We start from the raw sequence: 14,533 nt of genomic DNA, 5'->3' as shown, positions 1-14,533 counted from the left end.
TAATTAAGAAATCCATGTCATGACAACTGGAGAAGAAAAATAAAAACACCTCCAATAACTGATTGAAATTCACGTTTTAATATAGTAAAAATCACCGTCAGTGTCATTCATCATGACGTACAAAGGTAGCAAAAATAAACAAGAGCATACAGAGCGTCATGGGAAACAAATTATATTTACACACTACATCTCATACACCAAGAGTAAAGCCAGTTGCCTTTCAGTGTGGAAGCAGGTTTAATCTGGGTGATCGAATCTATGCTTTTAGAAACTAATGTGATTACATTTACAACCAGAAAAGACAGCTGAGTCTTTGAGTTATGTAAAATGGCAACTTTCAAACACTCCATGAGAACGTAACCAAAAGGCTTTTATGTGTTTCACGCTGAAACAAAGTAAATTCATTTTGCCTTTACATTTAGTATTAAACTGTATCTCCAGGGTTTGATTTGGTGTCTTCCCAATTACAAACAATTACAGCACAACCTCAGCAGCATCATAATATCGGCTTTCCACCGTATATCTTTGTATAGTCTTATTATATTTTTATATATTATGTAAGACTTCAAACAGATTAGCTACGGGTTGATTGCATTATGTTTTCACTCTGTTTATTCAGTGGCACACTGTATGAAGTAATACAAGGGCAAATTAAAAATTAAAAATCAATAAACTAACAACAAAAAAAAAATCTAAACAATAAAACTCACCCATTTCCATATTATAAATGTACATTACAAACTGTTTTTTTTTTTTATAATAGAGGGATATTAATAGGTCTTAGTCTATGATAGCATCTTATAAACATTAAGGCCTTTTTTTATGTAATTAAAAAAAATAAAGGATTGTTTATCATTAGATGCCCTCAATAAATCCAGCCCCACTCTGGGCTGGAAATACACTCAAATACAGCTGTGATCGACTGAGCCTGCAGAAATAAGCCCGAAACTCCGATTATCTGAAAGCAGGCTCAGTTAAACACCAGTATGTATTTGAGGAGGATCAGCAGATCTACTATATCTATAGCTGAAAATACACTAGCAGCTCAAATCTGATGTCCAAAACAGATACATGTAAACACAGACCACACACTGTAATTAAAGCCAGATTTTAGCTGGAAGAGCAGATTCAGTTAAGGGTTCCAGGTTTGAATTCTGGAGCTACTCCGCAGTCTTCTTGCGTAGCACGAAGTAAATGATGGAGGAGAGGAATGTGAGAGCGAAGGCGATCCACGCCAAAATGAAGCAATGGCCGTAACTACCCAGACTTTGTTCATCAGTATGGAAGCGGTCTGTGTAGATGGAGGCTGCGATCATGATGCACAGGCCTGAAGTGAAGGAAACATGGAGACGAGTGACGATGCACATCAGCGGATGTCATACAGAGAGAAACACCCTCAGTGAAAGGAATAAAACATAAGAGAAAAAAGAAATACTCACAGGCAAGGAACTGAAAGACACCAGAGACGAGGAACCTCTGTCCTTTGGGGAGGGTGAAGAGTTGAGCCACAAATACGAAGATTCCAATGATGGAGAATATACAAGCTAGCACTGAGCTGGCCTGCACTGCTTGGAGGTAACCTGCAGGCGGAGCCAGAGAGAGCAAACGCAATGAAGATACAGAGTGTGTGAAAGGGTGTGGGGGGTGTAATAGCTTAAGGACACTCCCTGGAAACGGCAGCACTGCAGTCACATTGAACCTTTGAAAATCTCAGACACAGTTGCAATGCTGACAGGCAGGAACATTATGTTCAAACACGCCAAATGCTTTATGGTAAAAAGACGCTGATCACAAACAGCTAAAACAGTCTTGTATGTTTGACTCAAGGCAATAACTGCATACCAAAGGATTAGGAAAAAGTCTTCATTTGCAATGCAAATAATACAGAATTTGGGTGAGTGTAAACTCATTGTGTGTCCCACCAAATGATGCAGATAAAAAGCATGTTCCTGGATTCAACTCTCAATGCTTAAAATAGGTGTTATATTTAATGTGTGAGCTCCAGGCCCCAAAGTATTGTATCAGATAGTACTCTTAACAGAATGCACTGTATATATATTTAAATCTTAGTTGTCTTCCCTTATAAATGGAGCATCACTGTTTAAAATCACAATGCAGTCACAGTGTGTTTGTGCATCTAACTGTGCCTGTGCAGCTCTGCTTAACACAACTGACCAGCTACATGTCATAGCATCAAACTATTACTAATCTCTTACTTTGATTCTACACATACGAAAACGTAACACTGAGAGGTGCAAGCATGGAAACATGTTCTCTTACTCTCTGGGTAGGTTGGTGGAAGATCAATAGAATGCCATGAGTTATTCACGAAAACCCAGCGGGCCCATATATCAGTGGGCATGTTTCCGGCTGAGATGACCCACCAGGCCTGACGGGGAAGACAAAGACAATATTTGCAAAAATATTAACAGAATTCTTGTGTGCTAAAGTAAAAGCGGTGAATCAGTATGAGTGGAAATTAAACAGGTAGATACTGCAGCAGCAGTTATGGTGTGCATTTGCAGGGGGAAATTATGACAATATGAAGAAGGAATTCACTCGTTCCTTTAACTGAGACAAATCTCACTCAGGTATGCAACAGTGGCTGCAACGCAGGTGAGACTCGCATATAGGTATCCGTACTTGTGTGACGTATCTGGGTAAGACGCTCAGCGGTATGGGGTAATGACACAGAGCTCGTCACCATATATCGCACAGAAATGTCAAACATGTGGCCATCCAGAAGAACAGCTGGCCGCACGCCGAGAAGGAATGAATTCCTCAACAGATGAATCAGTCTCAACTCTTTGCCCATCCATCATGTCAGAGATGCACAAGGCCTGAAGCTAAGGGAGGAGGCCAGCAGCAATGCTGGGGCAATTATGCCTTGAGCATGGAAGAAGTCTATACACGGATAACAAGAATTGCACTTACATTGTCAATAGTGGCTGTCAGGAGGATGATGATGCAGGCGATGTGGAGAACAAAGATGGCGGCGAGGAGAATCAGCATGATGACTGTGCTGCAGAGAGGAAGGCACAACTTTAACATGTAACAGGGCGAGTAAAATAAACCAAGCAGACTAGGAGGGAACAGTCAAGCGTGGCCTACAGCTAACTCATTGTGTTGTTTGGTTTTTCTTTAGTAAAGGAAGCCTTTCGTGCGAGTCCCAAGTGTGTGCGCGCGCACACACATCCTCATGAACGCACGCATTCAGTGCACCAAAGCTAGGCCCAAACCTGGCACCCGCTCAGGGCGTGGCTTCTTAACGTCTAATTACCCTGGTTTACGGCTCCCAGTAAAAGAATCAGAGGTGCTGATGGGCAATTGTGTTTCAAACAAAATCAGTGTATCCCTGGGAAAGCAGATACCTCTGGTATAGAGACAACTGTGGAGGAAAGTTCATGACAGGCAGATGAGTTTAGGCTTGTCTCAGGGCATGGTGATTACAGTGGAGGAACCTGCCACTCCCTAAAATAACTGTAGAGACTACACTCTGTTCTCTGCACCTTGATGCTCCACACCTGATCCCTTTAGTCTGAATCGGACCGCTCGATATCTCCCGACTTAAAAAATAAACTTAAGCCTAGCTTTAAAAACTGTTCCCCCTGACTGATTAGTCAAAAAAGATGACCCCGCCTATGAGATATCAGTTAGTTTAGAATTTGCTAATCTAATGTATACAAGAGCTATGTTTGGCTGTAGCTAACAATAAGGCTGCTCTGGGTGTGAACAGAGAAAGAGGCACATCTGGAATGCGCTGGTTCTCTGGGCTGGTAAAGGAGTGTTCATGGGATGGGTCCTCATACACGCTTCACACGCCCGCCAGTTCCCTTACTTTCATACGCAACCACGCACGTATACAAAAAGAAAAGGGGAGGGGCACATCCCCGCAAAGTAATTTCCCACGTTTTGCCCACTTCCAATCTAGTGACAGCGAAGGCAAATACTGGCTCTGCGGCTCAGCCTGAAGGCAGAGAACGCAAATACAGAAAGAAGGACCAAACTTTAATGAAAAAAAGCTGTGAGCAGATAAACAACAACAATAACAACAAAGTTAAAGCTGATGCTTTCATTTAAAACACGCACACTGAGCACTTTGATCAAAGAAGACATGTTGACTGCTCCTGTGGGCTTTCCCCCCGACTAAATCTGAATCTAGCATATTTTCCATACACAAAATAGACCACATTTGTTTGGGGCAAGATCTGAGAATGTAGCAAAACCACAAGTCCTGATGCAGGAACTGAGACTGGAGCAAAACCTGGTGAGGAACAAGTTGCTTTAACGGTAGAGCAAAGAAAGGTAAACCGGCTCTACTTCACAGATGCACAGACACACACGTCTCCACACTTTAGCCTTTTTTATCATTAGATTTTCTTATCTTCCAATGGAAAAAAACCCCCCAAAACATTAATGCAAAACTACAAAACAAGCTTCTATTCAAACATCACTCAAGCTTGATGAAACACCTGTAGAAAAGAAGCAAAAGAAGAAGAAGAATCTTTGACTTACTGTTAGGTGGCTGTTTGTCTCTTCAAGTCTAATTCCTCCTGCTCTCAAAGACACCGATTTCAGACTGTGTCCAAATGTACAAACACAAGTTCTACTCAATCTGCCCACTATTTTACCCTGCCCTCTTTTTAAGTCCACACCCAGGACAAGCCTCTTGCTGACTTGATCACATAATCTCTACCCCTTTTTCTTTCTGTCCCGTCTCTTCCTCCTCGACTCTTCACTCATCGTCCCACCCTCCCTCTCTCTCTATGTGTACACATACCAACGCTCAAACGGACACTTAGTTTCTCTGTGTTTGGTGTGTTTTGCCTTTGTCACTCAGCTGATGGTGGTGATTTTCTCTGTGAGGACACACGTGATGATTCACTGACATTATGTGGGAAAAGCAGGGGGGGGGGGGGGTGTTAAAGCCTTGGAAAGTGATTTTACGCATGTTGCCATGGCAGCAGACTGTAACCACCCAAAACACAATCACATTGTTACTAGTGTGTGTATGTTATGTACCAACAATCATAACTTAGCTGCGCAGACGCACACAAACACACATAACTGAATTTATTGTTTCTCCCTAATCACTGCCATTCGCCTTTTCCAGCTTTTGTTACAGAGGAAGAGGTTTCAGGATAAAGGAATGTTGGTGCTTGCCATCGAGGGAAAAATAGCTGGAGGCCCAAACGAGTGCAGCTCGTTGCTTAAGTGAAAAAGATGGAGCAGAAAAGGGGGAGGAGGTTCTTTGCAGAAAGTAGGGTGGCAGTGAGGTATTTCACGCCGCTCGAAGTTCATTAGTTATTACTTATTATTACTCGTCTGTTCCTGCTGATGATTGAGGTTCTCCCAATGACTCCAGTGAGTCAAAGTCATCTGCTTCTTTAGCAGATCGCACAGATTACTCACAGGAAGAACCTTACAGAGGGAATCTATTAGGCTTGTCCTCATTTTCAGTGCCATGCAGGCTGTGTGTACTGTAGGAATAGTGGACGTATGGGATCGGGGTATGTGTAAGCATCCTTGTGAGCCTTCGAATGAGCCTAGCAGCATGGCAGTTCAGTGGTTAGCGCTGGCCCTGGGTTCAACCCCAGTTTTGGTCATGTGTCGAGTTTGCATGTTCTCCCCATGCTTGAAATCATGATAGGGCGAAGCAGTTCTCAAGTTTCACTGTAGTTAAATTAAAGTTTAACACTATGAAATCACAGGATTTCATAGATAATCATAATAAGTAGATTTCTTATCTCAGGTACACATCATCTCAGTTGTGACAGCCGTATCCCGACCCACCTTCTGTTTACGAGGGGAAACCGTTCTACCTGTGACTCATGCTGAAGCCACCCTAGTTTGAGTCAAAGAATAAGAATTTGAAGCTGAAGTTGAGCATGACAGGTTTCCTTTCAAAGGCGATCAGTCCATATCATCATAAACTATTTCATTACGGCCTAAAATGTGTTACACAACCCACAGCAAATCAAACATTAACAATGCAGCGTGCTGGTGTCAGAGCCTCATAACTACATCTAACAGCAGTTACACTCTACATCCTGTTTTCCCTCACAGTAATGGACACAGTAAGAGGCGAAGACCGAATTAGAAAAACTAGAATTTCCACATCGTGGTTGTATGCCTCTATTAACCAATCAAGTTGAAACATGTTAGTTAGTTGTCCAAGTTGGTGGTGTGAAAATAGATGCTGTCTGCTTCACAGAGTATGAGGATAATACTCTGTGATTTCTGACATCTACAAAAAAAACAAAAACTAATTTGACCTGGATTTGTTAAGCTCTGTTGTAACTGTTTTGCTCTGTGTGTAGTGTATGAGTGTGCAAGTTCAATGGGCAATAGAGCTAATGTGTGAATAACAAAGGCTTACACACAACAGTAGACAAAGCTACAAATATAGATGCTGCTGCAAGAAGCTGCACATTAAGAGCAGAAGCTTCATGGAGCACCGGACGACTACGCTATACAACAGTCATGCTGTTTCCATGTGAGCCACCAAGTCTAGTGTGACTAACTCAGAAAAAGAAATATGAATTGTAGCCACAAGTTCCTCTTTTTAAAAGAGTCGCTGACATCACAGCAACGAGTGCCTTCGACTTTTTGAGTATGAAATGTCATCATATTTTAATTTTAGCTCATTTTAAATTTGTGTAAATTGTTCCCACACAGTTAGAACTTGAAATGCCACTTGCATTGTAAATCCCTATGACAGGTGAACTTACAGTAAAGCACGATGATGTCAACCGCGCGGAAGCACGAGAGGCGGAGACTAGTTCAAAGTTTGAATTCGGTCACTAGGCAACTGCAGCAAGTGTAAGGGCATATGGCGAGGATAAAGACGAGCTGATGAGCAGCAAAATTGATAGAGTATTCTGCGTGTGATCATTTAGTCTACTGATTATATCTCTGACCATTTGGACATTTTGATCTTTAAACGAGGTTTGCAGCAGAAGGAAGTGGAAGGTGGCACTTCCTGAAAAAAACTAATTTGATGACAAAAATAACAACAGATGCAAGTAGGTAGGAAAGTCAAACACAATGTAGATGAAGCATCCAAAAATAATCTGTGTGTGGACTGGGAGGCTGAGATCACTTGTTTGCTTCTGCTGAGAATTAAAGTATGGCTAACAACATTTCTGAGTCAAAAGCTTGGCGGTGAGTTAGCATCGTATTAGGCTACCTCGGCCTCAGGTATGAGCCAGCAGGATAATAGCACACTTGCAGACCAGAGCAGAGGCTGCTCGAGGTCACAGCAGGGCTCACTGTGTGGCTCATAACATGAAAGCACGCACACAAGCATGCTTCCATACAAAACACTGTTGTCTCACATTGTTCTTTAGTATGACAAGAGCAGAATCAAGACTACAGAAGCCTTCAGATGAATGAGTGGTCTTTCATTCATTCACTCACTCTTTCAACACTCTCTATTTCTGATGCCGCGCCTCGGTCACCTGACCTATCGTTCCACGTCCCGCCCTATGGGAAAGCATCCGAGTCAGTTGAAATTGCGCACTTCAGGTTTTAGAATGCAGTTGCATACATCATCCAGCAATGTACGCCAAACATCCTCTGTGGGAAAGCTGGGAGATCGGTGCATGTGATCATATCAAGTCCTGTAATTTGTGCAATGTGACTTCAGATAAAAAACTGCAACTGCTTAAAATATACAATCAGAAAAAAAGTGATATTGGCTGAAGAAAACAGGAGGAGAAAGGAGAAGACAAAGCTGTGAGAGGAGAATGCGGTTGGGCCTGCTCCTGTTCTGGGCGTGTCGACCCCACCTTGCAGCGAAGTTAAGCTCAGGTTTGCAATGTTCTATTCAGCGCGACAGGCCACTCCCTTCAGCCTGTTCATCTCGCCATAATATTAGAAAAGTGTTGGGAGTTTGAGGAAAAAAGCCCCAAAACAAAACAAAATGAATGCTTTCTTTGTTTTTTTGCCACATCAGTTATGCAAGAATCATGCCAGCCCCCCCTTTTTTTTTAAGTTCTCGGTGTAATTTTAGGAGAGGAAATTGCCATGAGTCATGCATCAGTCAGCTATCATTTTTTTTCAGAGTGAAAAACTTAGCGGGTGTTTTGCACACCGCAGTTGTGCATGCAGCAGGAGGGGTGGGGAGGGGGGGGGGGGGGGTCGGAGCGTAGCCACGGCAGATTTCTCAGATCCAAACACAAGTCGACAAATCATGTGCCTCCATAACTGTTAAAGGAGAACCAATCAGGTGGCTTGCTCAACACACAGCCCTTTGTCGTGCTGGATCACTCAAAACAGCCGTCATACTGTGTGATCGACAGTGTTGTACTAATACTGATTCCTCCCCAGCGTATGCTCATTCATGGCGGTCCAATTTCAGTTTATTGCACACTGTTGGGTTCATTAAAGAGCTGAAAAGCAGAACTCAATCTGCTCTACAACAATCGCAGGAACACACATTACTGCAAATGAGCCACGAGACCGACCAAGACAAGGGCTTCTCAATAATGGATTACCTGTCTCACCTTGAAGCCTTGAGCTAAGCCCTGCATTTTTGATTTAGCAGCTGTTTGCGGCACTGGTATTGCTAATCATTTATCACTTTGACACATGTTAAAATGTTTGGAGACGAGCCTCAGATACAGCCCAGCCACGTGATGCGGATGCCTGAACAAGGCGTACAAAAGAGCAGATCGCTACGTTTTGGTTGGGCAACGTCAAAATCCTTTAATGAAGGTGGCTGTTAGGAGCGAGGAGTGAGGGAGGATTTCGACACGACCGTGTGAAACAAAGCCATCCCAGCGGTGCCTACATGCCAACACAGTGAGCCTGACCACAGCCAAGTCGCTGGCGTATTTACACAATAGTAAAGCTCTCTGTCTGTGGTTAGCGTCTCACTCGCCTCATTCCTGTTCCATCTCACAATATGTCACACCTAGGGTTGCCAACCGTCCCTTAAAATACGGAATCGTCCCGTATTTAGAAACAAAAGTTCACGTCCCGTATTGAGCTAATAAGGGACGCACTTTATCCCGTAATACAGTGAGAATCAAAAGTAGTCTATAACTTTTAATGGAATTAACACTTTGTTTGAAAACATAATTCCCAGCCCCTCTCCTGCTTTGTGACCAATGCGCTGACAGCACACTTATGACAATTCGAGTATGACAAGTCAGATTATCGCTCATCTCATTGGTCGAGGAAAGGTCGCTTACGAAGAAAATACCGGCCAACAGGGAAACAAACGCCGACACTGCGGTGCAAGTCTCGGACGGCACACTGTGCCTCCATAAAATGAAGGTTATAACAGAAAATCTGTCGCTCTCTCTCTGTGTCTGTCTTTCACTCACACAGACACGCACACCGCCACCATCAACTTTGCTAAATTGCTAATGAAAAACATTAATAAGGCAGCTGTGATTGAGCAACAGTGTAAATCCAACTATTTTCACGGTTGTTATGGTCGTGATAATTTTGTGATGCCACATCGAAAAGGCTCGGATGAGCTTTCCAAAGTTCTACAAGTTGTGCCTCCATCGCTTGTGTCCAGATCACACGCTGCACTGCCGTGCTGCTCCATCTTTTTCACCGACGTTTATGTGTTTGCGCGTGAGCAATGTGAGCGCCTGTGGTGACACCCTCACGAGCGATTGATGATCGGGAGCTGCTCGAGGTGTTAATCGCTTCTCGTTACCCCACGTATACTACACGATGCACGATGAAGGCCAAAATCGGGCCGATCACCAAATCGGTCGCACGACTCAAAAATCGGCTCAAAATGGGCCAAAAATCGCACAGTGTGAGCCCAGCGTTAGAGCAGCAATGTTTGTTCGCTCAGAGAAAGAAAAAAAAAAGGCTGCAAAAGTACAGGGAGGAATGGGAAAAGGAAAACACCTGGCTGGAAAAGTGCACTATAAAGCGCACTGCACTGTGTGCTGGCGCACTTTTTCCATAGGCATGCTTCTAATGGTGGGCACATGAAGAACACGAGGGGCGTGAAAGCTCGGGGAACCCTTAACCAATTTCTTGTCCACCAGGCATGGCAGAAGCAGATATGGTATGTAAACACTGGTTTGTTTTTTTTAAACCCTCTGGTTAAGGTTATGATGGGCATGTGCAGTGAATATCAGCGCTATGTGGCCAGAAGTGTAATAATGTAATTTATTTTGTGTAATAAACAACTGCAAGGATAAATGATTACAACAAATAGATGACTAATACATAAAAGTAATACATAGATGAATAATGATGATGAGTTATGATGCGTAATCATGGGAACAAGCGGGTTTACAAACAGGAGCAGCTGATTAGCTTTAGAAAAGCTGAAATAATACCTCAGCTGAAGCCAATTGTACTAAATGCACTATATGTGCACTGTTACAAGAATATTTTTGTTCTATTGCTTTCTATTAATTTATATAATTTTAAGTTAAGCAGGACAGAGTTCTTTTAAAGAAAGATTTACTTATATTCTCAAAAGTTAAGCATGACAGGCTTCTGTTTAAGAAAGAGACCTGTTTTACTGTGTTAATGTTGTCATTTTGAGCTAAAAATAAATGGCTAAATGATCATTTGTTTCACATATAGTCATATCACAAAGAATATGCATCTGCTTAAATCAAGTTCAAGTCAAATGGTTAAAAAATAATTTCACACACAAAAAAAGAGCTACCACACTGGGAAGGGTGAAGACAACTGGGTTGCCCAGCCCTGGCCATGAGGTGTCCCTTATTTATTTTTCAGGGAGTTGGCAACCCTAGTCACACCCTGCTCTGAGATTTCTAAACCTCTCCTATAAAAACAGTGACTGGGACTCCTTGGAAGAAGCCAGAGTGAACGAAGGGGCCAGAAAAAAAATTGATGTTGAAACTCTTGATTTGCCAAGGGGCAATTGTGTAATTTCAAAAGTACACCATCACCCTTATCTCTGCTCCCGGTGTCACCAGACTGGTTCTGATGAAAAGCCCCGGAACAGGCATGTCAGCCAAGGCGTGAGCCGCTCGCTCAGTCACATGTACATAAAAGCGTTTATAAGCACAGGGATATGTGAGCAGAGCATCTTGAGAAAAGCAAATATGAACAAACTGTACTCCAAATTAATCAACTTCTAAGGGAGTTACTCACAGACAGAGAAACACACCAACACACAGAGTTTCCATTCCCACCCTCCTTTTCTCTGCTGCTCTGGGGCGAGATGGTCATCAGTTTCAGTTTCCAGTAAAACTTTTTTTTAAAAAGTCTTTCTTTAGACAAAGACATTTAAGATACCGTTCATTTAGGAACCAAAATGAGCAGCAGGGTAACACCTGTGATGTAAAAAAGTGGGTTAATTCATATTATTTACGACACTAATTTTTAATCAGGTGTTCTTTTTCTCTAAGACCTGATAAATATGGACAAAAATAACCATTGTTTTACAAAACTGGCCCCAGTTTTTCAATTTTAAAATACATGTTACCATTTAAGCAAAGTTACACTATAATAAGGTGTTAGTCTTCATACCCGACACACAGCTGTACACAGTGTTAGCATCTACTGACATAAACAGCTCAAAAGGTTTCAGGATTTTTAATACGAACTATTTCTTTTTTATATACAAATCATACCAAACCTTAGCTTGCTACCTTACTAGTACCAGGTTGGACCCCATTTTTGCCTTCATACCTGCTTTAATTCTTCGTGGCATAGATTCGATGAAGTGCTGGAAACGTTCCTCAGAGATTTTGATCCATGTTGACATGACAGCGTCACACAGCTGCTGGACATCCATGATGTGAATCTCCTGTTAAACCACACCTGGTGACTGTGGGGGCCATTTGACTACAGTGAACCCACTGTTACGGTGTGGTGTGTTGTCCTGTTTGGAAGCAGCCAGGAGAAGATAAGCACGGTGTGGTTATAAAGAGATGGACATGGTGGGCGGCAATAATCAGGCAGCCTGTGGTGTTTAAATGATGCACAGTTGGTCCAAAGGGGCCAGAAATGTGGCATGAAAATATCCTTCACATCGTTACATACCGCAACCAGCCTAAACCGCTGGTACAAGACAGAATGGATCCATGCTTTCATGTTGTTCACGCCAAATTCAGACCCTACTATCTGAATGCCACAGGTCAAAGGAGTGTGCCCAGTCGTCTGACCCAACACTGACATTTCTACCCGGAGGACTGCTGCTTTCTGGACATTTTCCCAGTAGATCAACAGCTCCTGATTCACTCAGACCAGCCCATTTGGCACCAGCAACCATGCCACATTCACTTAAATCACCTTCATTCTTCATTCTGATGCTTAGTTTGAACTTCTCCATGTCTACATGCAGTGACCTGCTGCCATGAGATCAGCTGATTAGCTATTTCTATTAACGAGCAGCTGAAAAGATACACCTGAAAAATAACCTCATTTCTTTAAAAACAATCCTGAGTTCAACCTAATCTTTATTCTGAAAACATAATTTCAGATTGTTGGTGCCCGATGATGCAAATTATTTAAATTGCATATTCATTCATGCATATTTTTAACTACATTTTAAATACTACGTTATGAAGCACACATGTTTTTAGTTTCTGATTCAAACAGTTGAATCTATTTCAAAATTTCCACATTACAAAAAAAAAAATCTAATTTCAACGATTTCATCTCACTTTTAATAGTGTGGTTTTGAACATACAGCTGTACGCACTGTTAGTGGCTGATATGAACAATTTTAAATACTTTAAACTGACGTCTAATGCTTATTTGTACAATTTCCTTTTAAACATATACTTGTAGGTGCTTTACAACATATTGTTCTGTTTTTTATTCGCCTGCTTAGTAACAAGAGATTTATTTATTCATTTACTGTTTTATTTACAACATACACTGTATATTTGAGCAAACACTGCAATACCTATTGAAGCAGGAGAAGAGAAGCTGAGAACAGAGGTAAACACTGTGTGAAGGGCCATCAAAATCAAATTAAGACATCAAAGAATCGGCTAAACGCACAGCTAAGAGAATTTATCTCTGAGCATTTGCTTGTGCCCCGCTGGCTGCCTGCCAGTGGTTTGAATAGAAAAGTGAGACAGGAGCAGCTTCGGGAGTCTATTATGAACTCGACACAGCCGAGGTTTTCTACAGTGGATGTGAGCCACTTCACTTTTGAAGGCTGCAGAACAACTTTGTGTGCGGTGAACGTTTTGTGTGTCGACTGTGGTGCCCTAGCTACCGTTTACATTTAATAAAAAAGAAGGGGAAAAAAGATAATGCCTCATATTTAGCTGAGCCAAACTGTCTCCATGGTTACTGGCTAGGGGTTTTCATTCTTGATTCACTTCCTCACCCAGGGCGCGCTTTCGTAGCCCTCCCCCTTCTTTCCCTTTGCTCTTATTACTACATTTAACTCCAGTTTGTCCCCGCGTGGTTTCTTCTTCTCTTTGGGACGATGTCTGCTCCTCCCGCTTCCTGCTCGGTGTCACCCCTGCGTTTATGCCTCCCACACAAAGCCCTGCGATCTCAATGAAAGCCAGACATGCACACTGTACTCATGCTCTGACTCTAAAGAAAACAACTCGTGCCTGTAGCTAGGCAACTCCAAATATGAGTCATCCCACTGCCGCGCCCATCAACTGATCAACACCCCCCCACCGCCGCCGCCGCCACACACACACACACACACACACACACACACACACACACACACACACACACACACACACACACACACACACACACACACAGAGCTCTGGGTCCTCTTTAAGAAGCGTAGCTGTTAACATTATCTCTGCAGTCTCTTCTAAACTTCATGGTAGCTGCGGAAACACAGCACTGATGATAATGCTGTAAGGACGCAGCCCCTCTCTGGCGTCAGTTGATCTGAACCACAATCTGATGGCATGACTGATATCAGCTCCACACTCACTGCCTGTCGAATGGAGTTGGTGGCAAACTATCGCTGACCGTCTTTCTCAGTTGATCGGTTCAGTTTTTCTCTGCTGACAAAGCCATTAAACAGTCTTTTCCAAGAGCAGGTCTCTCCAAAGGGAGTTTATCAGCAAGTTATTAAAAATGAACGCAGTTTGGAAAAAAAAAATGCAAAATGCAAATGAATGAAAGGAAGTGGAGTCATTGCAAGTAAAAGCAGGAGTTATGTGGGGAAATATTCTTCCAGTGTGAGTTACTTTTAGCCTCTGACTAATTTTTCTGTCAGCAGATAAAAATAAATGACTTACAAAAAAAGAGGGCAGGGGTCAAATGATCTGAATTTCAGGGATGAAATGGCATCTATCAGAAAGACAGAGCCACATGTGTAGCTGAGCAAATGCATGTCCAGAAAAAAAATCAGCTACTCAACTGTATTAGAAGATGAAACATACACAGTTAGCCAGACTTACAGATTATTAAGTCTACATGATTTCAGTAGGGTTCATAAAATAATGTTTTTCAAATCTTCGGTGACTTTGTGCAATGCAGTGCTGCCCTCTAGTGGACAGAGACGTAAATACACATTTAAGATTCGTGACAGTCAAAACCAGGATCGCTGAAGCGACACAATGCTATTTTAATTTTGGCAATA

At 42.4% G+C, this 14,533-nt stretch overlaps 1 protein-coding gene across 1 annotated transcript; it reads right to left on the bottom strand.

Annotated features, from left to right (window-relative positions):
- Positions 1-62: 62 nt before the first annotated feature.
- LOC101474520 (epithelial membrane protein 1) lies at positions 63-4,671 on the bottom strand. Its single transcript, XM_004563021.5, has 5 exons — positions 4,516-4,671; positions 2,935-3,022; positions 2,281-2,389; positions 1,440-1,580; positions 63-1,327 (listed from the first exon to the last, which is right to left on the bottom strand). The coding sequence occupies exons 2-5, from the start codon at positions 3,010-3,012 to the stop codon at positions 1,161-1,163; spliced, it is 495 nt and encodes a 164-aa protein (XP_004563078.1). The 5' UTR covers positions 3,013-3,022; positions 4,516-4,671; the 3' UTR covers positions 63-1,160.
- Between the last annotated feature and the right edge of the window lie 9,862 nt (positions 4,672-14,533).

The sequence above is a fragment of the Maylandia zebra genome, linkage group LG4 (genome assembly GCF_041146795.1).
Source record: "Maylandia zebra isolate NMK-2024a linkage group LG4, Mzebra_GT3a, whole genome shotgun sequence".
In the NCBI taxonomy this organism is placed as follows: domain Eukaryota; kingdom Metazoa; phylum Chordata; class Actinopteri; order Cichliformes; family Cichlidae; genus Maylandia; species Maylandia zebra.
The sequence above is the reverse complement of the archived record's forward strand: the minus strand, read 5'-3'. Positions and strand labels throughout refer to the sequence as shown.

Coding starts and splice junctions, on each gene's coding strand:
- LOC101474520 (XM_004563021.5), bottom strand. CDS start 3,012: ATGCTGATTCTCCTCGCCGCCATCTTTGTTCTCCACATCGCCTGCATC. Junction 2,390..2,934: donor TGACAGCCACTATTGACAAT/GTAAGTGCAATT, acceptor CTTCCCCGTCAG/GCCTGGTGGGTCATCTCAGC. Junction 1,581..2,280: donor TCCACCAACCTACCCAGAGA/GTAAGAGAACAT, acceptor CTCCGCCTGCAG/GTTACCTCCAAGCAGTGCAG.